This window comes from Symphalangus syndactylus, chromosome 7 (assembly GCF_028878055.3).
Source record: "Symphalangus syndactylus isolate Jambi chromosome 7, NHGRI_mSymSyn1-v2.1_pri, whole genome shotgun sequence".
Classification (NCBI taxonomy): domain Eukaryota; kingdom Metazoa; phylum Chordata; class Mammalia; order Primates; family Hylobatidae; genus Symphalangus; species Symphalangus syndactylus.
The window spans coordinates 9,472,795-9,495,700 of record NC_072429.2 but is presented as its reverse complement, the minus strand read 5'-3'; the positions used below and the strand labels follow the sequence as shown (position 1 = coordinate 9,495,700).

The 22,906-nt window shown below is 55.8% G+C and overlaps 2 protein-coding genes across 16 annotated transcripts in view; one reads left to right on the top strand and one right to left on the bottom strand.

Moving 5' to 3' along the window:
* Positions 1–1,014, bottom strand: part of CDHR2 (cadherin related family member 2) — a 47,898-nt gene extending 46,884 nt beyond the window's left edge. Inside the window, exon 1 of the mRNA XM_055285075.2 lies at positions 741–1,014. The gene's annotated coding sequence lies outside the window, so the exon portion shown is untranslated. The remainder of the gene's footprint in view (positions 1–740) is intronic.
* Positions 5–16,980, top strand: RNF44 (ring finger protein 44). Of its 15 annotated transcripts, none has more exons than XR_010121646.1 (12): positions 6,140–6,889; positions 11,373–11,523; positions 11,696–11,885; positions 12,254–12,421; positions 12,862–13,035; positions 13,140–13,301; positions 13,485–13,609; positions 13,876–13,963; positions 14,050–14,171; positions 14,307–14,406; positions 14,604–15,103; positions 16,288–16,980. XR_010121646.1 is itself a non-coding variant. In XM_055285081.2 (11 exons), the coding sequence occupies exons 2-11, from the start codon at positions 11,417–11,419 to the stop codon at positions 14,664–14,666; spliced, it is 1,299 nt and encodes a 432-aa protein (XP_055141056.1). In that variant the 5' UTR covers positions 5–108; positions 11,373–11,416; the 3' UTR covers positions 14,667–16,980. The 15 variants fall into 15 exon arrangements, 13 of the variants coding, with proteins under 13 accessions (XP_055141056.1, XP_055141053.1, XP_055141055.1 ...); XR_010121645.1 differs by having other exon boundaries at positions 16,077–16,980; XM_055285081.2 differs by lacking the exon at positions 6,140–6,889 and adding an exon at positions 5–108 and having other exon boundaries at positions 14,604–16,980.
* The last annotated feature ends 5,926 nt before the right edge of the window (positions 16,981–22,906 follow it).

The window sequence follows — 22,906 nt, the reverse complement described above, 5'->3', positions numbered from 1 at the left end:
CGCTCCCGCACGCGTGGTGCGGTCCAGGCAGCTCCATTCGCGCGGGGCCGGGGCGGGGGTCCTGGAAGCTGCGCAGCCGGTGTGGGCCCCGCGCGCCCGGGTGGTGAGGTCCGCGGACGGTTCCCCTGCACCGGGCCGGAGAGGGGCCGCGGCAGGCGGCGCGCGGGCCGCAGCCGCACCGCGAGCCTGGGCTGCAGCGGGAGCGACGCGCCGGCCGCCGGGTGGGGGTGGAGCCCCGCCGCGGCCCCAGGTAACGCCGGGCCCGGACCCTGCGCCGAGCGCCCGGGGCGCAGGGCCGGCGAGCACGCGGCGGTAGGGGGCGGCCGCGGGCCGGCGGAGGAGCGCACGCGGGGGCTTCCCGCCAGGCCTCTGCCGGCGCCTGCACGGCGGGAGCTCGCAGTCCCGGGCCCGGCAGCGGGAGCTGCGCCGCTCTTCTCCCCGTCCGCTAGGTCCAAACGCCCCAGCTCGGGGCGCCCCGGGGAACTCCGAGCCCCGCGTGCCCTGCGCCCCCCGCACGTCCCGACCGCCACCCCCGGCGGGTCCCGGCTGCGGCTGGGACCCAGGCGTCCGGGACCGCGAGTCGGAGACGCGCTGCAGTTCTTTGGCCTCGCCATGTCCGTCCTAAACATTTCCCCGACGCCCCCTGTGCCAGCCGCCGGGGAGCCAGAGCGGCCTAAGCCCTGCCCTGGAGCGGCTGCAGGTCCGGGGAACAGACCGCTGCACTTCAGCGCCGTCCTTACTGCATTCTGGATGTCGGAACGCCGCGGGGTCCGGAGAGGGTCCGTGTCTTGCCCAAGGTCACACAGCTTCCGTTGCCTGAAAGCCACTAAGCTCGCTTCGAGCTGGTGCCGGGGGCTGGGAAGTGGGGGGAGGAGGACGAGTAAGATGGAGGGACAGTGGGGGATTCGGATGGACTCGTCTTCCTGGATCTTCCAGGGACCGCACTCCTGCAGCCCTCGGTTTTCATCACTGAACAATGTGACGGTTCCTGCCCCCTTTGCAGAATCTGGGGGTTCCAGTAGTGAGAACTGCGGGGTGAGGAGGAGGAGTCAGAAAGGGGAACGCCCCCACGCCACACCCACACAGCGCACACCTCCAAATGCGGACCCAGACCTGAAAAGTCGGCCGGCCCACACACACACACACACACACACACACACAACCACTGTTGACCCACCGAGGAGGATGCTTTCACCCAGCTTCACACCTGGACAAACAGCCTCACAGACCTTACTGACTTCCCCAAGGTCACAGGCTAACCAGAGGCAGGGTGGGCTGGCCTCAGGGGCTCTGTCTCACCCCTCAGTGTAGTCCTTCCCCCCCAGTGGCCTAGTTATTATCAATCCCCCGATTTTACAGACGAGAGACAGAGGAGGAGAGGAGCCATAGAACTTGCCCAAGGTCTCAAAACTGGAGCCCGAGTGCTGAGGGCCAGAGCCCCAGACGGGGAGCACCTCTCCAGACGCCCCGCCCTCGCCGCCATCTGCACGCACAGCCACTTAAGGGAGCCAGAACTCGGGGCTCACGGCTGCTGAGGCTAGCCCTGAGTGGAAAGGACTTGGCAGGGCCTTGTCTGCTCCCGCCCTGGTGTGTGAGGCTCTGGGCCCTGCTCTGATGCTCTGGTGTCTGGGAGGTGTGAACCCTGAGCTAGCTCTGCCAGGCTGTGCTGTGTCCCACCAGCCTCATCCTGGGAAGGTGACTGGGCCCTGCCTCTTTGGAGGGAGGTTTGAGGGGCCTTGGAAGAAAGAAATGGGGTACTTTCTTTTTTTTTTTTTTTTTTTGAGACGGAGTCTTGCTCTGTCGCCCAGGCTGGAGTGCAGTGGCGCTATCTCGGCTCACTGCAAGCTCCGGCTCACTGCAAGCTCCGCCTCCCGGGTTCACGCCATTCTCCTGCCTCAGCCTCTCCGAGTAGCTGGGACTACAGGCGCCCGCCACCACGCCCGGCTAATTTTTTGTATTTTTAGTAGAGACGGGGTTTCACCGTGGTCTCGATCTCCTGACCTCGTGATCCGCCCACCTCGGCCTCCCAAAGTGCTGGGATTACAAGCGTGAGCCACCGCGCCCGGCCGAAATGGGGTACTTTCTGATTCCGAGGGAGAGAGGCAGCCAGTTGTCCAGGCTCTGGGGTAGGTGAGAACCCCAGTCGGGCAGGGCCCTAGCAGGAAACATGGCCACGCCCTCCTCTTTCTGCCTCAGCTTGCCCAAGCCCCTCCCCCCTGCAGAGGAGGCCTGGGGGAGGAAGCCGGAATGTGGCATCAAGTGCTTTGTGCTGGAAGGATCAAACTTTGGATCCCTCTCAGGCTCCTGTCCACTCTGATCTGGAGCCATCCAGTAGTCCCTGAGCCTGTGTTCTCCCCTTTCCCTGGGGACATCTGCATTTGGTTGTTCGGTTGTTCAGCAACCACGGGGCCCCTGTGTTGGTTCGCACTGCACAAACCACACTTAATGCGAGATTAGAATGGGATCCCAGGTTTGCCCCTTGATGGCTGCATGACACTGGGTGAGTCCTGTCACCTCTCACCTCATCTGTAAAATCGGGCCAATGCTGGTGGCCAGCTCTTAGATCATGATGAGGAGAGGATCAGGGTAGGACTTGCCCAGAGCTTGTAGAAGACTCTAGGACCCCCATTTCCCCATAGAACCTCACGGCAGATGCCAGAGCAGAGGTGGGCCACTCCCATCTGAGGTTTCACACTTCTGGGCTCTGTGGCGGGGGTCTGCCTCTCCGTGGCTCTGAACCGCTTTCCTCTCTGTGAGATGAAAGTAAACAACGTCTCCCTTCGAGGGCTTGGGGTGTGGGGAGAACATGACTCGCACAGTAGGTGCGCAGGCCATGTCCCCGCAGCAGGGTTCCAAAGCCTAAGATCCATCAGTGACCCTAAGGAGGGATTCGAAGAAAAGTTCAGATTTCTGGCTTCATTTGAAAAAGTGGAAAATTCTGGGACAATTGTGCCTCCCTTCCCACTTGTTCCAGAGTGATTTCACATCCACGCACGAAGGTTTTTCAGGTTAGGGGGAGATGTGTTATTGGCCTCTGGTGCTGAGGGGAAACAAGTGACTGGGGATTTACTGAGGGTTTCCTGGGGCAAGGACAGGGCAGGGGTTTCCTGGTCCTGCAGGACAAAAGGCAGATCCAGAGCCCCATTCCTGGGCATCCGCCACCCAGCGTGAGCCAGGCCCTGGACTTGGTGTTGTGGGCCCTGCTGGGAGCAGGGGGAGCAGTCACATGGAGATGGCCTTCTGCTCTCATGATGCAATGTGATGGTAGTCCTAATGGACTGAGGAAGCCAGAGCAAGCCGGCAGGGCAGGGAAGGCTCCATCTAAGGGAGTGGTCTTTCAGCTAGCCCCAAAGCATGAGCAGGATTTTGCCCAGTAAGTAGGGGATATTGAGGACATATTAAGCAGGGAGAATGCCACAGTCAGAGGCTTGGTGGCTTAAAAGTACAGGATTAGATTGTGGCTGGAGGGTCGCTTTCCTGGGATGGGGATGGTAAAGGTGTTCTCACTGTGTGGCCTCGGACAAGTCACTTCACCTCTTTGAGCCTCAGATCCTCATCTGTAAAATGAGGCTGGGGTACCCGTATATGCCAGTGAAGGCTGGATGTCTGCGCACTTAAAAAAGCCAAACCCCTTCAGCCAGGAGGGGAATTACTGAGTGAGACACACAGCGATTGTGACAGGACTGTGTGCAAATTAAATGGCATGAGGTAAAGGCTGGGGTGCATCTAGCTCTGCGTTCAAAAATGGGGGATTCAGCATAGCTGGAGATGTCACAAGCAGCTTCCTGTAAAAGGTGAGATAGGAACAGAGCTTCAAACGGCTGAAAAGTGAAATGGATTGGCAGAAAGGAAAAGAGAGGGCATCCCAGGCAGGCAGTCTCGCCTGAGCAAAGGCAGGAAGGGGGCAGGGAGAGAAAGCCAGAGGAAGCACCACCATGGTGTGAGAGGAGGGGCTGGGGAGAGGCGAGCCTGAAAAGTTTGCGCAGGAAGAGCTTGTTAAGCACAGCCCCAAAACCAGGCTTCCATGCAGTTGGCAGTAGGGAGCCACTGTAGGCCCTATCCGTAAGGGCAGGCAGGCAGTAATCTAACAAATACGTAGCTACCTTCGAATGTGGGGAGGGTTTTTTTTCTTTCTTTTTTTTTTTTTTAGACGGAGTCTCGACTCTGTCGCCCAGGTTGGAGTGCAGTGGCACAATCTCGGCTCACTGCAACCTCCACCTCCCGGGTTCAAGTGATTCTCCTGCCTCAGCCTCCTGAGTAGCTGGGATTACAGATGCACGCCACCATGCCCAGCTAATTTTTGTATTTTTTGTAGAGACAGGGTTTCACCATGTTGGTCAGGCTGGTCTCAAACTCCTGACCTTGTGATCTGCCCGCCTTGATCTCCCAAAGTGCTGGTATTACAGGCGTGAGCCACTGCGCCCGGCCATAGGGAGGGTTTTCAAATTGCTTTTATGTGGTGGGGAAAACAAAAGGTTGAAGGAGACATTGGAGGTAAAGGAACAGTTGATGATAAGGAACGGGTTAAAGACATAACCTTGTATATCCACACTTATGCACATGTAATTTTTAACTGTGATGGATAGAGTTTGGCGTTCCGGGGAACATGGATAGCACTGCATCATGAACTTGCTCCTGTGTTGCTTAGAGATCTGCAAACAGCCGGCTCAGTTCCATCTTCAGTCATTGTGTTGCACAGTGATACTGATCGTTGCTGGTCTAAACATTGCCATCAACATGTCTGTTCCCCAAGCTGAAAGGGGATTCTAAGGGAACAAAAGGTTTTCTGGCTTAAAAGACTTAAGACATAGTCTTTATAATAGCTTTCTTTAAAAATTTCAGTGGGTTATAATGCATAGGGTTTTTAAAAAAGAGCTAATGTGCAATATATACAATAGCCTATCCTCCTGACCCACTTCTCCCTTTCAGTTCTCCCTAAGGACAACAATTGTTAATCAGTTTCCTGTATACCCTTCCAGAAATATATGCAGATGTGGTATATGTCCAATTAAAGAAACCTGATACATACTGTTACACCTGTTCAGCATCTTGGTTTCAATTTTTATATAAAATTTAGGATTATGAAATATACCAAAGCAGCGTAGAAAATGAGCCCTCCATCCCCCTGCCCCATGGCCCACCACACAGGTTAACAGATGTTAACATTTTGCATTGGCGCCTTGTTTATGGCTGTCTTGGAGGTAGCCCCATGTCGCCTCCAGCTGCCTCTTTGTGGTAACTGCCCAAGAGTCGTTACTGATTATATGCATGCACCCAATATTCATTATTCGACCTGTTCCAGCTCTTGGATATTTAGGAAATTACTGATTTTCTGCTTATATAATTATGGTGGAGGTAATACCCCATTTTGTATAAATTTCGCCCGGGTGAGTGGGCTTCGAGGCAAAGGAGAACGAGGCTCGGCTTTGGATTAGGTTCAAATTCCTGCTCCGCCACACTTCTAGTTGTGTGATCTGGAGTAAGGGAAGGCCCTCACTTTCCCCATCTGTAAAATGAACTGGCTATAGTAATCCCTCCGTCTCATAGCTGCTGAGAGGAATAGAAAACTAAAGTATAGAGGCTTCACTGGGCTTAGTTCCCAGTTTCCCTGGCTAGGGAGGTCTCCGCGGGGACACCAAACTCTCAAGCCCAGCCTAGCAGCTAGAGCGCCCGGCGCCTGCAGTTTTGCTTTAAACTACAACCTGTTCCCCGCCTCTCTTCCTTCGCCGCCACGCTGGGGGCGGGGCGGTTAAATGTCTCTGTGACGTCAGCGCGAACAGGGCCAATCTCCTTGCCCGGCAGTCGTTACCTCGTTTGCATGGGTGGCCCGCCATTGGTCTGTTGGGCAATCTGGGCCGTCCCAGCTTTTTAAAGACGCCGCGAAGTATAAACAAGGAGAAGTGGGGCGGCCGGGCCATGATGTCAGCGCGGTGCTGCAGCTCTTGGGGGTGACGTCATCTCCGGGAAGGTGGCCGGCCCAGGGTTGTTAGAGCCCGCCTAACCACTTGGGCCGGTTTGAGGCCGCTCTCGCCCCTTCAGAGGTCAGACCCATTGCACTTCAGTATCTCAGGCGGCACCCTGTCCCCGAGGAGGGGGCCATGACACAGTAAGTCCGTACTGCCGGTTCTCCTCGCGGGACCCATTTCTTCGGCAGGGAAACTGAGCCTCAGAGGCCGAGTAGTTAGCGAGTTTGCATAGCAAGTTCGAGTTGCAGCCGATCGGTTTTGCCCACCCTGGCGTCTCCCCATCTTTATGTCAGGACATGTGGCCCCGCCCCTTGCTTTTGACTATGGCTGCGGTCACTTTAAGTGCGAAGGTGGGGGCGAGGAGGAGGTTAAAAAAATTTCAAGATGGCGGCCCACTAGTCACGTGCGTGGTCGCGGCGAGTGATTGGCTCTCAGGGCGGAGCTCCCGGCGCGGGGCGGGGCCCCCGCGGGCTTGCAGCGGCTACTGTTTGCCGGAGCCTCCCGGCGCGCCCCCGCGAGCCCCCTCCCGCCCGGCGCGCGACCCCGCCGCTTCGAATGTTGTGAATCAAATGTGGGGTTTGTTACATTCCGCTGCCGCCGCGGACAGTTCTTAAAGGGCCAGCCGCCGGCTGCCGCGCAGACCCAGCTGCGTCCTGCGCCGCCTCCCGCTCCTTGAGGGCCTGGGCCGAGAGAGACTGATCGCGCGTGGGCCTCGCGAGGCAGACGCCGTCGGGCGGACAACAAAGAGGCCCCGGAAGGAGCTGGGCTGCCCCCGGACCCGGGGGTGGGGAGGGGAGCACATTGTTCCGCAAGGCGGGAGCTCTTAAAGGGTCCAGACAGGCACCCCCCCCCCCCGCCCCCTGCCCAGTTTGGCCGTCCTAGATCGGGAACAAAGGAGTCAACGTGTGGCCGGGCGGCCAAAGGTGAGTCGGGGCCAGGGCCCCTAACTCCCTATTCCCCCACCCATGGACCTTGTGTTCCCCTCCCCTGGGAATGGGGGCCGTGATCTAGCTGGCTCCGCAGGGGTTAATCACGGGCAGTACAGACTGCGGGCAGCGAGACCCCAGGGATCAGGAACCCCCCACCCAGGGTCCCCCGTGGCTGGGCCGTGTCTCCCCTCTCCTGCGGCTGAGCGCTGCGGTTGGAGAGGAAGGAGCCGCCCCCCTCCCCCTGCGGCCGCCACTTCCTTTGTTGTTGCTTTTGTCTCACGCCGAGCACATGGTCCGGGATCCTCGGCTCTTAAAGTCACAGCGTTCCGGCCCCTGCGCTGCAGTCGTGCCTCCCGCCCCCGGTGTCCCTCCGAGAGCGGCACAAAAGAGTAGGAAGCGGGCGAGGGAGGCCCCTCTCGGGGCAGATGTCCGCGCCGCGGCCCCCCAGCACTATGCCTGGGGAGGGGTGGCTGGGTAAGCTTCCCAGAGCCCCACGACCTGCACTTGGCCCGCGTTGGGGTGCCCCCCCCTTCCCCAGGACGCTGGTTTCCTCCCCCAATAGTGTGACCACCTGGTTTCTTCTGGACTCTTCTGGTTTTATTTGGGCGCTGTGGGAAGGAAAGATTTCCACCCCCATTTTACAGTTGTGCCAACTGAGGCTCTCAGAAGCAAAGGGATTTCCTTGACCAAGGTCACCCAGGGAGTCTTCTCTCCTAGTCTAGTGGTCCGGCCCTCAGCGGCCTCCAGGCACCACACGTTGGGAAGCTGTGCTTGAGCTGGGCAGAGCCTGCTTGTTTGGGGTGGGGTGTGGGGAAGTAGGAAGGGGGGCTTCTCTTCCTGGCTGAGTCTGCTCATGCCCCCAGGGTCTGACTTTGTTTTTATCTGCAAAAGGGAGTGTCTCTTCCTGCAAACAGATCCCTGGGGCTCTTAGACCAAGGTCAGGGTAGGTGCTTGGGGCACTGAACCTAAGGGGTTGGCCGGCTCTCGTGGGTGGGTGTCGGGGGGTGGTGTTAACTGCCAAATGCATTGCATGCCTGGGGTAGACGGGGCTCAGCGACGGGACTCTCAAGACCGGTTCACACAGAGCTCCGTGATAGCACAGCACAGAGATGTGGACGGGCAGAGCAGTTGTTAGGGGAGGCCACCTGGCCACCCTTGCTGTTTGACCTTGAGCAAGTTGCTAGCTCCAACTTTGGGCCTTGCTTGCTTCTCTGTACTACAGAGCTAAAGATGGGTGCCCGAAAGAGGGTGCTCTCCCAGCCTCCTGTTGGCTTGGAGACTCGGGATTAGGTGATTTCCTCCAGCTACTGATGCCACAAGGAGTTATGGGTTGGGGGAGTTTGGGCCTAGGAGGCCAACTAGGACCAATTCCGTTCTCTCTGGCCTTGTGGCCTGGACTAACTTACTTCCTTTCTCTCGGCTCCAGTTTTCTCAGCCGTGAAGTGGGTGTAACCCTTCTATGCCACCCCTGTTCCTGGCAGGGCTTAAAGAATCAGGATCCACTCTTACCAGCTGAGGTATTCCCCTAGAGTAGCATATCTGCCTGCTGCCCCGGAAGTGGCACCCTTCAAGCTCTGCTTGAGGTTGGAAATGGAGGTCAGCGTGTTGTATTCTCTGATAATGATCATTCACACCCAAGCTAAGTTCAAACTTTACAAGTTGCTTCTGCTGTTGCCTTGGAGCAGTCCTCGATGGTAAACTGGGAGGTAGTTATTGGGCTGTTCCCATTTTACAGATGAAGATACTGAGGCTCGGGAGGGGAAGCCCTTGCCCACGGTCTGTAGGCAAGAATCTCGCTAGAAGTCACTGTCATGTGTGAGTCTGTGAGGGCTGACACTCTTACCCACAGCTGGAGGCCCTTCTGTCTCCTGGCTTGCTTTCACAGCTCCTTACCACCTTCCCTGCCCTGGGGAGTGGGTACCTTTGTAGGGGGCTGGCCACAGAGCAGACACCCACAGGCCTGGGCCTCTGCAGGAGTGCCTTGGGCCTGGCACTGCTCAGCCATCTGCAAGACATCCTGACATAAGAGGAGCAGTCAAGGCTGCTGGCTTGGTGGCTAATCATGGGTGCTTAATGGCCAGACTGCTTAGGTCATGCCCCTGTGCACTCACGATTCCAGCTGACTGGCCTTGGGCCTCACCTCTCTGAGCCTTGGTGTCCTGACCTCCCAGGGTTGCTGGGAGGACTCACCAAGTTGGCTCCAGGGAAACAGCATGGTTATTATGGTGACTGTTCTGCACCAGCAGAACTATGGGCTCCCATGCTTTCTGAGGTTAGCTAGGGTAGAGATTCCCAAACCTAGCTGTGCTGTGACAACTTCTGGGGAATTTGTTAAAAATCTAGGTGCCCTTGTTCCCCATCCCTCCAAAGCGTCTGGTCCAGGAGGACTGGGATGGGCCAGGCATCTGCTGTTGCAGTTATTTGGGGATTTCCTGAGTCTCCCTTGGCCGTTGTTTGCTTGGCTGGTTTGTCCGCAGGAATTAGGGAGGCTGTGTGTGTAGACATGCCTGTCAGGATGTGCACTTGGCCCAGGCCAGGAGTCACAAACCCAGTCCCCGATGGTGGGCAGGTAGAGGATGGGCCTGGGTGACCTGGAGGGAAAGCTCTTGCTCCCAGTGAGGGGGCCAGGCAGAAACAAGTGGGACCAGGCTTGCCATGAGAAGCCAGGTTTTTTTGTAATTTCCCAATTTTCAGTCGTTGCCATTAAAGTCATTGCTGCCAGACTGGGTGACCTTGGACCTGTGTGATTGGCTCTGTTCCGTGCACATTTATCACGTCAGGCCTGCCCTGAGCTGGACACAAGGTGGTCCCTGGCCCTGCCCACACCCTCTGCCGGTCGGGCCCCGTCTCCCATGCGGGCTCCTTTTGAGAAGGAGGGCCCAGGCTTGTGAAGTGCAGCACAGAGGAAATGGTTCTTGCTGCTGTTGGCAGGAAGGAACTAGGTGTTGAGCTGACAGTTACACTGGCTCCCTGGCTGTGTCAACAGGGAGGTGACATTGAAAGCTGGGTATCAAGGATGCACAGGAGTTTTGTTAGATGGGGAAGGGCTGGAAGGAGCCTCCCTGTCGCAGGAACAACAAAGAGCTGGTCCTGTTAGACGCATCCTTCAGCTTTGCAGGGCCTGACAGGTTCTAGAGCTTTTCCTGCCAGGGCCTCGTCCCAACTTTGAGTTGAGCGGAACCCTGAGGTTGAGCCAGGTCCCTCGACATCCTCCACCTGGACCCTCATCTCTGACCGGAGGCAGGAAACCCTGCCCCAACCCATTCCTATTCAACTTCCTCTCTCGGTTCTTCCTTCCCTTTTTTCTCAACAGGCTCCACCTCCCACTTTGAGGGCTGGGTTGGGGGCCCCAGAGCAAGGGCCTGGCTACATGCCAGACTCCACAGTCTCCCCAGGCCGGCTTCCTTCATCGCCTCCCATGATGCCTGGGGCTGGTCCTCTCCGTCGGCAGCAGAGCACAGGGAGAGGCTGTCTTTGGCCCACCTCCCAGCTTTAACACTTTACCGTGGGGCTTTGGGCAAGTTTCTTCTTGCTGAGCCCCAGTTTCCTCCTCTGTAAAATGGGCCAGCTGTACATTCCTTGAAAGGTAGATTAAGTCACACTTGGATGCGCACAGTGGGAGCAGGTTAAGGAAAGAAAGAATAGTGTCTTGCTTTGGACTGGAAGCCCCCGAGGGTAGGAGCAGGTTAGAAGCTCTTGCCTGGTGCCAGTAAGAGGAGAACTGGGTCCCAGACCTGTTTGGAATCCTTGCTGGAACCAGCCAGAGGGAAGGGAGGATGTGGACCCTCCTCAGGAACCCCCAGCTGCCGCCTGGAGGCCAAGTTGTAGTCCCTGGTGTAAGGCAGAGAACGGTCTGGCCCTAAGCCCCTTTCCAAGACAGGGTGCCCTGAGACCCCGCCCAGCGGGAGCCTACCGGGAGCCCACTGGCTTGGAAGCATGCTGGCCAGCTCGCTGAGCTCCGCAACTGAGGGGGCTGGGTCCCATTTCACACAGCAGGTGGGTGAGGCCTGGATGCTGGCAGGCTGAGCTGTCCTGGCGTGTCAGCACTGGACCCCAGGGCTCGGAGGAGGGGCACGGCTGAACACCGCTGGTCCCTGGGGTCACACTGCAGAGGTTTGGTTCTGTGTCCTGACCCTTCATGGCGCAAGCGCCTGGACTCTGTGCCTCAGTTTGTTTGTTTGTTTGTTTGTTTCTTTCTTTCTTTCTTTCTCTTTCTTTCTCGTTCTTTCTTTTTTTTTTTTTTTTTGAGACGGGAGTCTCGCTCTGTCACCAGACTAGAGTGCAATGGTGCAATCTCAGCTCAGCTCACTGCAACCTCCGCCTCCCGGGTTCAAGCGATTCTCGTGCCTCAGCCTCCCAGGTAGCTGGGATTACAGGTGTCCACCACCATGCCTGGCTAGTTTTTGTATTTTTAGTAGAGACGAGGTTTCACCGTGTTGTCCAGGCGCCTCAGTTTTTTTGTCTCCTTGCCTCCTAGGGTTGTGAGTCCCGGCCCAGCCCCTCCACCCCCCTGCCCCACTGATGCGACCATGGGCTCTGGCAGTGACTAGGTGGCCACCCTCCGCCCCCGTGGGTCAGCGGCGATTCTCTGTGGGACCCGGCAGCACCCCGGGCCAGCTCTGGGGAAGGTAGGAAGGCGCCTCCCAGTCCTGGTGCTGGGGCACGGGGGCCAGCAGGGGTGGGGCGCAGGGCCCTGAGCTGCCTTCCCTCCCCATGGGGGGAGTCACCCTGGCTTCTCTCCCTGCTCTGTGCACGAGTGGCCCCCCTCAGTCCTATTGGGGCCTCCTCTCTGTGGTGCAGCCCTGGCCTCGAGGGCCCCCTGGCCAGCCCGCCTGCCCGGGATGAGCGCTTACCCTCCCAGCAGCCGCCGTCCCGACCTCCACACCTCCCCGTAGAGGAGCGCCGAGCCTCGGCTCCTGCCGGCGGGAGCCCCCGAATGCTGCACCCAGCCACCCAGCAGAGCCCGTTCATGGTTGATCTCCACGAGCAGGTAGGCAGAACCCCATCCCCTGTGCCCCTGGCCCTGTGAGCCAGTCTGAGGCAGAGGCAGCAAGGCCTAGATTTCACCTAGCTTGCTTCATTTCACATTCCAGGGGGGCCTTATTAGCCCTGCTTTACAGGTAGGTAAACTGAGGCCCAGGGAAAGGGCCACACTGGGTGACTAGCAGAGCTAGATTCCCACGGGCCTTCTCTGCCCCGGGGAGCTGGGAGTAGAGGCACAGTCTGGTCTACACTGAGGTAGGCCGCCGTGGAGAAGGGAAGGGAGCCGGCAGCTGGATGTGGCAGGATGATTTCTCCTGAGAGGAGCCCTCGCGGCCAGCTTCCTTCTCACTTTCCCGGCGTTCTCTCCACCCACAGGTGCACCAGGGACCTGTCCCTCTGTCCTACACGGTCACCACAGTGACGACCCAAGGCTTCCCCTTGCCTACTGGCCAGCACATCCCTGGCTGCAGTGCCCAGCAGCTCCCAGCATGCTCCGTGATGTTCAGCGGGCAGCATTACCCCCTCTGCTGCCTCCCGCCCCCGGTGAGTGAGTGTTTCCAGCTCCTCCTCCACCAGCTGCAAGCCCCAGGCACAGGCCAGTGGCTCGGCGGGCCCAGGGCAGCCCTGAACTGGGCTGAACTATCCAGCCGTCCTGGCTGTCAGAGCGCCTGCCTGGCCTCCCCAGGAAAGCATACGTGTGTTCACATTTGGTAACAGAGTGTCTCAAGGTTCAGGGACCTTCCCGTACCCCGTACCTGCCTTACAGCTTGGCCGAGGCCCAGAAGTTGAGGCTGTGGGCCTTAACAGTGGAGTGTCCCGCCTGGGTGGCCTAGGACAGGGATGGGCCTTCCACAGGGTTTCTTGTGCAGACCCTGGAGCTGCTGGGTGTGTGCCCAGTGGGGGCCTTTTGCTGGGTGGCATGGCGTAGACCTGGCCCAGAGCCCAGGAGAACGTTCTCAGCCCCCCGCCCCCTCTCTCGGCAGCTTATCCAGGCGTGCACCATGCAGCAGCTGCCTGTGCCCTATCAGGCCTACCCCCACCTCATCTCCAGTGACCACTACATCCTGCACCCCCCACCACCGGCCCCACCCCCCCAGCCCACCCACATGGCGCCCCTGGGGCAGTTTGTGTCTCTGCAGACCCAGCACCCTCGGATGGTGAGTCAGCGTGGGTCCGATGCTGGAGGGGGATGGCATGGGGGGAGCGGGGGGGAGGACAGCCTCATCTCACTGACTTGCTGACCCAGCGCCGCTTCTTCCAGCCCCTACAGCGGCTCGACAACGACGTGGACCTGCATGGGGACCAACCCTCCCTGGGTAGCTTCACCTACTCCACCTCTGCACCTGGCCCAGCTCTTTCCCCGTCGGTGCCCCTGCACTACCTGCCCCACGATCCACTGCACCAGGAGCTGTCCTTTGGTGTGGTGAGTGCCACCCCGACCCCTACCCGGGCTCCGGGGCGGCTGAGTGGCAGACCCGCCAGGCTGACTCGCACCTGGGTTCCGGGGCGCCTGGGAGGCAGGCCTGCTGGGCTGACCCCCACCTGGGCTCTGGGGCAGCTGGGAGGCAGGCCCGCCGGGCTGACCTGCACCTGGCCCCTCCTGCAGCCATATTCTCACATGATGCCGCGGAGACTGAGCACCCAGAGATACCGCCTGCAGCAGCCACTGCCCCCGCCGCCCCCACCACCACCCCCACCACCCTACTACCCCAGCTTCCTGCCCTACTTCCTGTAAGTATCCGAAGATCAGCCCCAGGTCCCTGATGGCCTGTTCTCCTGGAACGTCCAGTGGTTAGACCTAAACACAGCTCCAGGGGCCCCAGAGCCTCTGAAGCCATCTGGCGTTCCCCCCTAAGCCTGACAGGCACGCCAGCTGGGCTCCCTTCCCTGCTGGAACGTTCTGGGCTCTGTTTGCAAGGAGGGAGTCAGGAGAGCAGCTCTGTGTGCCCCACTCCTTCTGACCTTGACCCTGGGCCCCCACACTTGTCTCTCTCTAGCTCGATGCTGCCAATGTCACCAACAGCAATGGGGCCCACCATCAGCCTGGATCTGGATGTGGATGACGTGGAGATGGAGAACTATGAGGTCCCATGGAGCCCCATGCTGGGAGGTAGGGTTTGGGAGACCTGCAGCCCTGGGCGCCACTGACGCCGTCTCCTGCCCGCATGCAGGCCCTCCTGAACCTGGCCGAGCGGCTGGGAGATGCCAAGCCCCGGGGCCTCACCAAAGCAGACATAGAGCAGCTCCCGTCGTACCGCTTTAACCCGGACAGCCATCAGTCAGAGCAGACGCTGTGAGTGCCGTGCCCCACCTTCCACCCCTCTGAACACAGCTGGCTGCCATGGGACGCCCCTCTCAGGGGAGTCACACTCCACTGAGCCTTCCCGTGGCCCTCAGTGTGGAGGTGACGCTCCGTGCCCCTCCGCAGGTGTGTGGTCTGCTTCAGTGACTTCGAGGCGCGGCAGCTGCTCCGAGTCCTCCCCTGCAACCATGAGTTCCACACCAAGTGTGTTGACAAGTGGTTGAAGGTAACACTGCCCAGGCCGGCTCCTGGGTATTCCTCATGCAGTGATGGGAGGATGGGCAGGCCTGGGCTGTTTCCCTCCTTGTCCTTGTCATCATCTCGGAAGTTCTGGCTCCAGGGGACCAAGTCCCCCCAGGCGTCTGCACAGATGTGGTGGGTTGGGGCTGGTAAGAGCAACGCCTGACGTGCATGTTCCCACAGGCCAACCGGACGTGTCCCATCTGCCGGGCTGATGCCTCCGAGGTGCCCAGGGAGGCTGAGTGAGGCACACAGCCGCCCGCCCGGGAGAACCCTGCCTGAAGCTCTGGAAACTTGTGGGTGGGGCCCAGGGAGGATGGGGAGGGAGTGGCCCAGGCCTGCCCCATCTCGCTCCCGCCTGCATCTCCAGAGCTGGTGCCAGGGTCAGCCCGGCAAGGAGTCCCTGCAATAAGCCCCTGCATTTGCCAAGCTCCAAAGACTCCCTCCCTAGTCTGCCTGCCCATCCGCCCGCCACGGAGCTGCCTGAGTGTCCCTAATCGGATCTCCCTCCTGTGCACCCTCAGGTCCCTCCTTTTCCTGCTGGCACTGAGAGCCAGGGGTCCGCTCCCTCGGTGGGGCCGGTGGAGATCCTTGGCCCCAGGATGGGCAGACAGAGCACCATCCTGGGTCAGAAGGTCTCGTGCTCTGAAATGGTGTGCCCTCTGCCCAGGTGGCACTGCCAGGTGCATAGACAGACGGTGTCACGAGCCATTTCTTGAGCCCCAGGGCTGAATCCTCCCTCCTTGACCCCAAACAGTGAACTCAGGCAGCCGGCTCTGTGTTGGCTGCTGTGAGGGCTGAGTCTGGCTCTCTAGGGGACCCTCATCCCAGGCACAACATTCCAGCCCCACCCTCAGGCTGGAGGGCGTCCCAGCCTAACCCCGAGCTGGGGCACACGTATCCTGAGGGGCTTGGGCCATACGGGGAGAGGGAGCCCTGTATTCCCGGTGGCTGTGCCTCCCAGGGATGCAGCCAGACCCGTGCCCAGTCTCCTCCCTCTGTCGTTTTGCATGAACGTGAGGAGCAGCAGTTTTTGTTTATTCATTTGGCCCAAAATCGCGTGTAGGATTTGGGGATGTGGATATTTAAGACAATTTCCTTTTTCTTTTGGTTTAATAGGGGCGGGTATAGGGACCAACTGGGACCGAGTGCCCAGGGGGCCGAGCACGGTCGTGCTGGCCAGCCTGCGTGCATGCGTGTGCCGGGCTGGGCTGGGCGGCTGGCGGTCGTGGGGCAGGGTTGGGGGTCTGTGCTCAGCTGATAACTGCCATGCACTGTACTGCACACGTCCCTAGAGCCTACCGGGACCCGACGCTTTTCAGGGCATTTCTCCCTCCAGCCAGGGCCCATCTCCCACCTGCCTGGGCGAGTCTCCTCCAAGGAAGTCCCAGGAGGATGGGGATCAGGAAGGCTGTGGACCCCCATCTCCAGGGGGCCTTCCCAGCCTGATCCCTGTCCTCTGAGTTCTGGAGGAGGCCGCTGTAGGGTCTGGCTGAGCTTCCCACCCTCTTTCCCTGGTCCCAATCCTTTCTTGTCGTATACCCAGCTGGGGTTGCTGCCCTGAACGAACTGCGTGTGGGGCCGGCACATCCTAGCAGGCAGCCCCTGGCGCCTGCTGCCTCAGGGATGCTCCAACCACCCTCGTTCTCCCCGCAGCGGCCCTGGCTCCCACCTCCCGCCCCAGCCTGCTGTGGGGCCTGTCAGCCTGGTCCCACCCCCATGGAGAACCCAAAGTCTTACTGTATATAACTCCAGGTGACGTTTCTATATTTATAGCAGTGTTGAAAACCCACGTGTTTTACACAGAACCACCCTCTCCAACCCCTCCCTTCCCGACCCCAACAAAACGTTTTCAAACCCCTTACAGTTCCTGGGGCAGGCGGAAACAGGCTCACAGATTGTGTGTCGGCTGCAGCAGTGATTCCAACAAGCAGCTATTGGGGGGGAAACACAGCATTTTAAAAAATCATCATTAAAAAGCAAGATTTATACAACAGTTACTTAGGATGTTTGTGATTTGCCGACCTTGCTATAGATACCATGTTACCAATGATTTCCTGTGGTGGGGGCTTGCCATTGTTTACTCTTTTATTTACCAACTTCTGGCCTAGGCATGACAGTGGGCACCTTCCCCCAGCCCTGGCTGGGCCCAGCGCCTGTGTTCTGTGTTAGAAAGGTTTTATATATATATAAAATTACATATATATGTAGAAATATATGTAATTTTGGGGGCCCTGTTCCTTGCACATTTTACAGTTACCTCATTTTTCCCATGTATGTATTTGAGAAAATGCTAATATATAGAGAAAAAAATGGTTCTTAAAGCTTAAATGTGTGGTTTTTCCATTCCATGGGATTCACATTGGTTTGTAGCATTTAACATAACTAGTATGTTGTATTATATATATGTGTATACTGATTGAAATTTTTAACAGATTTGTACTTTTTTTAAAATGAAAGTTGCTAGTTCTGCTTGACCAAGTAGTGCAATCATTATTTTTTTTAATATTGTTGCTGATTTCAGAGGGATATTCACTAATAAATGTATGATGTATACCAACAACCGCCCACGCTGTCTTTGGCTGCCCGTGTCTTTTTGGTGGGGTGGGATGGGGATGAGGCTTACGCCTGTAATCCCAGCACTTTGGGAGGCCGAGGCTGGTGGATCACTTAAGGTGAGGCGTTCGATACCAGCCGGCCCAACATGGTGAAACCCCTTCTCTACTAAAAATACAAAAAAATTAGGCCGGGCGCGGTGGCTCATGCCTGTAATCCCAGCACTTTGGGAGGCTGAGGTGGACGGATCACAAGGTCAGGAGATTGAGACCATCCTGGCTAACACGGTGAAACCTTGTCTCTACTAAAAATACAAAAAAAAAATTAGCTGGGCGTGGTGGCGGGCACCTGTAGTCCCAGCTACTAGAGAGGCTGAGGCAGGAGAATGGCGTGAACCCGGGAGGCGGAGCTTGCAGTGAGCCAAGATCGTGCTGCTGCACTCCAGCCTGGGTGAGAGTGCAAGACTCTGTCTCAAAAAAAACAGTCAGGGGTGGTGGCACAAGCCTGTGGTCCCAGCTACTCGGGAGGCTGAGGTAGGAGAATTTCTTGAATCCGGGAGGTGGAGGTTGCAGTGAGCCAAGATAGCGCCATTGCAATCCGGCCTGGGCGAAAGAGCGAGACTCTGTCTCAAAAAAAAAAAAAAAAAAAAGACTAACAAAACGTGCAAGATTTGCATGCTGAAAACTACAAAACTCTAATAAAAGAAATCAGACCTAAATAAATGGAAACAAACCATGTACTTGGATTGGAATATTCAATCAAGAAAAATGAAATACTTAGGACTAAATCTAACAAAACGTGCAAGATTTGCAGGCTGAAAACTACAAAACTCTAATGAAAGAAATCAGACCTAAATAAATGGAAACAAACCATGTACTTGGATTGGAATATTCAATATAGTAAAGGTGGCATTTCTTCTCAAATCAATCTGTAGTAAGTTTAATGCAATTTCTATCAAAATCTCAGCAAGGGTTTGTTGTTTGTTTTTTAAGACGCAGACATGCCTAGGCTGGGCACCGTGGCTCGAGCCTGTAATGCCAACACTTTGATTTGTTGTTGTTGTTGTTCTTGTTTGTTTGTTTGTTTGAGATGGACTCTCGCTCTGTCGCCCAGGCTGTAGGGCAATGGCGCGATCTCAGCTCACTGCAACCTCCGCCTCCTGGGTTCAAGTGATTCTCCTGCCTCAGCCTCCTGAGTAGCTGGGACTACAGGCACGCACCACTATGCCCAGCTAATTTTTGTTTGTTTGTTTTTTGTTGTGTTTTTTTTGAGACGGAGTCTGGCTCTGTCGCCAGGCTGGAGTGCAGTGGCACGATCTCAACTCACTGCAACCTCCGCCTTCTGGGTTCAAGTGATTCTTGTGCCTCAGCCTCCCAAGTAGCTGGGATTACAGGCACATGCCACCATGCCCAGCTAATTTTTGTATTTTTAGTAGAGACAGGTTTTCACCATGTTGGCCAGGATGGTCTTGATCTCCTGACCTCAGGTGATCTACCCACCTTGGCCTCCCAAAGTGCTGGGATTACAGGAGTGAGCCACCGCATCCAGCCAATTTTTTGTATTTTTAGTAGAGAGAGGGTTTCACCATGTTGGTCAGGCTGCTCTCGAACACCTAACCTCAAGTGATCCACCTGCCTCAGCCTCCCAAAGTGCTGGGATTACATGCGTGAGCCACCATGCCTGGCCCTGTTTTTGTGGTTTTTTTTTTTTTTTTTTTCTGAGACAGATTCTCACTCTGTCACCCAGGCTGGAGTGCAGTGGCATGATCTTGGCTCACTGCAACCTCTGCCTTCTGGGTTCAAGAGATTCTCATGCCTCAGCCTCCCAAATGGCTGAGACTACAAGTATGGGCCACTACGCCCAGCTTTTTATATTTTTAGTAGAGACAGTGTTTCTCTATGTTGTCCAAGCTGGGCGTGAACTCCTGGCCTCAAGTGATCTGCCCGCCTTGGCCTCCCAAAGTGCTGGGATTACAGGTGTGAGCCACCACTCCTGGCCTAACGCCAACATTTTGGGAGGCAGAGGTGGGAGAATCACTTAGGGCCAGCCTGGCTGGTCTCAAACAAGATACTGTCTCTACAAGAAAAAAAAAAAGATACAGACATGCTTTTGCTTATTCTAAAATGTACATGAAAAGGCAAAGAAATGAGAGTAGCTAAAACAATTTTGAAAAACAAGAATAGGTTGGGCGTGGTAGCTCACGCCTGTAATCCCAGCACTTTGGGAGGCCGAGGCAGGCAGATCCCCTGAGGTCAGGAGTTCCAGACCAGCCTGGCCAACATGGTGAAACCACATCTCTACTAAAAATACAAAAATTAGCCGGGCATGGTAGTGGATGCCTGTAATCCCAGCTACTCAGAAGGCTGAGGCTGGAGAATTGCTTGAACCCGGAGGTGGAGGTTGCAGTGAGCCGAGATCGCGCCATTGCACTCCAGCCTGGGCAACAAAAGCGAAACTCCGTCTCAAAAAAAAAAAAAAAAAGAATAGGCAGAGCATGGTGGCTCTTGCCTGTAATCTTTGGGAGGCCAAGGGAAACAGATTGCTTGAGCTCAGGAGTTTGAGATGAGTCTGGGCAACATATGTGGCAAAATCCTGTCTCTACAAACAAAACAAAACAAAAATTAGCTGGGCGTGGTGGCACATGTCTGTACTGCCAGCTACTTGGAAGGCTGAGGCAGGAGAATCACTCGAGCCCAGGCAGTGGAGGTTGCAGTGAGCCAAGATCATGCCACTGCACTCCAGCCTTGGTGACAGAGGCAGACCCTGTCTCAAAAAAAAAAAAAAGAAGAAGGAAGAAGAAGAAAAGAAGAGGAGGAGGAGGGGGAGGAGGAAGAAGGAGGAGGAGGAGAAAAAAACAACTGGGAAGATCAACTGTACCTGATTTTAAGACTTACTGTCATCGCTGTATTAGTCAAGACAATGTGGTATTTGCAGAGGATAGAGAAATACATCAATGGAACAGAATTAAGAAACCAGAAATACACCCACACAAGTATAGCCAACTGATTTTTAAACATTCAATGGGCCGGGCGCGGTGGCTTTGGGAGGCCGAGGCAGGCGGATCACGAGGTCAGGAGATCGAGACCACGGTGAAACCCCGTCTCTACTAAAAAAAATACAAAAAATTAGCCGGGCGTGGTGGCGGGCACCTATAGTCCCAGCTACTCGGAGAGGCTGAGGCAGGAGAATGGTGTGAAACCGGGAGGCGGAGCTTGCAGTGAGCCGACAGCGCGCCACTGCAGTCCGGCGTGGGTGAAAGAGCGAGACTCCATCTCAAAAAAAAGAAATAAAAAAAAATAAACATTCAATGAAGGATATTCTTTTCAACAAATAAACCCCACAACTTAAACAAAAATTAACTTAAAATGGGTCATAGATGTAAAGGTAAAACATAAAACTAGAAGACTTTTAGAAGAAAACAGGTGAAAATCTAGGGCTAGGTGAAAAGGTCTTAGACATGACACCAAAAACAATCCATAAAAGAAAAATCTATAATTGGACCTTATCAAGATTAAAACTTTTAATTTGCAAGCCACATATCTGACAAATAACTCACATCTCAGATATATAAAAAACTCTCAAATTCAACCTGAGAAAGCTGAAAAAAAAACTCAAAAACCCAAAAGATCAACATACATTTTACTAAAGAGATATTTCATGTACTCACAAAAATATGTTCCACACCTTTAGCCATTAGAGAAAGGTACATTAAGCCACAATGAGGTGTTTTTTACACACCTATTAAAAGGTACTAAAATAAAAAATAGTGACTATTGGCCGGGCGTGGTGACTCACACCTGTAATCCCAGCACTTTGGGAGGCCGAGGCAGGGGGATCATTTGAATCAGGGGTCCAAGAGCAGCCTGGCCAACATGATGAAACCCCGTCTCTACTAAAAATACAAAAATTAAGGTCGGGCGTGGTGGCACATGCCTGTAATCCCAGCTGATCAGGAGGCTGAGACAGGAGAATTGCTTGAACCCGGGAGGCGAAGGTTGTGGTGAGCCGAGATCACACCACTGCACTCCAGCCTGGGCAACAAGAGCGAAACTCTGTCTCAAAAAATAAATAAAAAAAAAAATTAGTCGGGCATGGTGGCGTCTGACTGTAATCCCAGCTACTGAGGAGGCTGAGGCAGGAGAATCGCTTGTACCCAGGAGGCAGAGATTGCAGTGAGCCAAGATTACGCCACTGCACTCCAGCCTGGGGTACAGAGCAAGACTCCGTTTAAAAAAAAATAGGGGATGGGAAGAGGGTGGCATGACTTTTAAAGAGGCAGCATGAGGAAGATCTTTGCACTGATGTGATGAAATTTACAGAACTACACACACACCACACACACACACACAAATGGGTGCATGTAAAACTAGTAAAATCTGTAAATTGTAGTAATGCCAATTTTCTGGTTTTAAACAAGATGCTGCCATTTGAGAGAAACCAAGGGTACATAGGTCCTTTCTGTAATGTTTTTGCAATGTCCTATGAATCTTAAATTATTTCAAAAATTTAAAAAGGTCATTTGTGCCAAACCATTCATTCAGCAGAACTCGCCTAGTGCTTCTGCCCAAGCCGGGCACTGTCCTGGGCATCAGGATTACCCCAGTGGACAAGATGGAGCTGCTGTCTCCAGGAAACTGGCCCTCCCAAAGGACAGCGGGACAATATGGAAGTCAGCAATTACTTCAGAGCATAACAAGGGCCATGAAGGAAAAGTAACAAGCCACAGAGGGTCTGTGGACCCAGACATAGGAGTGGCCTTTCAGAGGAAGCAACCTTGAGATGAGTGAGGCCTGAGTGGTGGGAAGGAGCTGGTCAGGAGACGAGCATTCCACACAGGACCCAGAATGAGCAAGGCAGAGGAAGGGCGGTGCTTGAACGGGAGCTGGGAGCCGGTGAGGTGGCAGAGCGGGCAGAGGGGACAGGAGCAAGGCCAGGTCCCAGGGCCTCACAAACCCTGGCATTTCATTTGCATCTCGGCATCTAGAGTTGAGGTGTTTATTATATTCTGTTTCTATTTGGAGAAAACGAGGCTTAGAACGGCCTGGGTCTAGGCCCAGCTAGAAAATGGGAGTATCAGGTAGTTCTGTTGTCCCCATTCCTGCATTCTCCAAGTCAGAGAATCCACTTTTGGAAAGCCTGCATGGAAGTCCCCCGGCTTGGTTGGCCTCTGCACCTGGGAGGCTCCCTCTTCAGCCTATCCCTCTTGCCTCCTGCGAGCTCCAGGTGTGCCCTCCCTTCCTGCCACCGCCACTGCCACCGCCACCGCCACCGCCACCGCCACCGCCACCGCCACCGCCACTGCCCTGCCACAATAGGAAGCAAAAGGCCTCTGGCCCTTGGAGGGATCTTTGGGGGGCTGTCAGCAACAGAATACATTTTTCCTTTATTGAATGAGGAGACTGAAGTAGACTGAATCCAGCCCTGAACTTACATCTCCTTTGCCATTTCAGAGGAAGGTGCAGGCTCTCAAAAGGGTAAGTCTGCAAGCTGGACTCTCTCTCCTCTCCCGTCTTCTCCAGCCTCCCTGCGGGAGGGATGGAGGTGGTGGAAGAACCAGTATCCTAATCTAGTCGCACTTTGTCAGTTCCCACCTCTCTCTCCTCCCCTCCAGCCATGCTCCAACCCTTGTGGTGCCCCAGTACCCGTTCCAGCATGCAGTGCGTGTGCTCCCTCTGCCCAGGGCCACTCACACTCTCTGTCCCGCCATGCTGGCACCTCACCCCTGCGGGACCCTTCTGCTTTCTTTCTCTTTCTTTCTTTTTCCTTCTTTCCTTTTTAGAGGCAGGGTCTTGCTCTGTCACCCAAGCTGGAGTGCAGTGGCGCAATCATAGCTCACTGCAGCCTTGACCTCCCAGGCTCAAGCCATCCTCCCACCTCAGTCTCCCTAAGTGCTGGGCTTACAGGTGTGCGCCACCATGCCTGGACTCTTC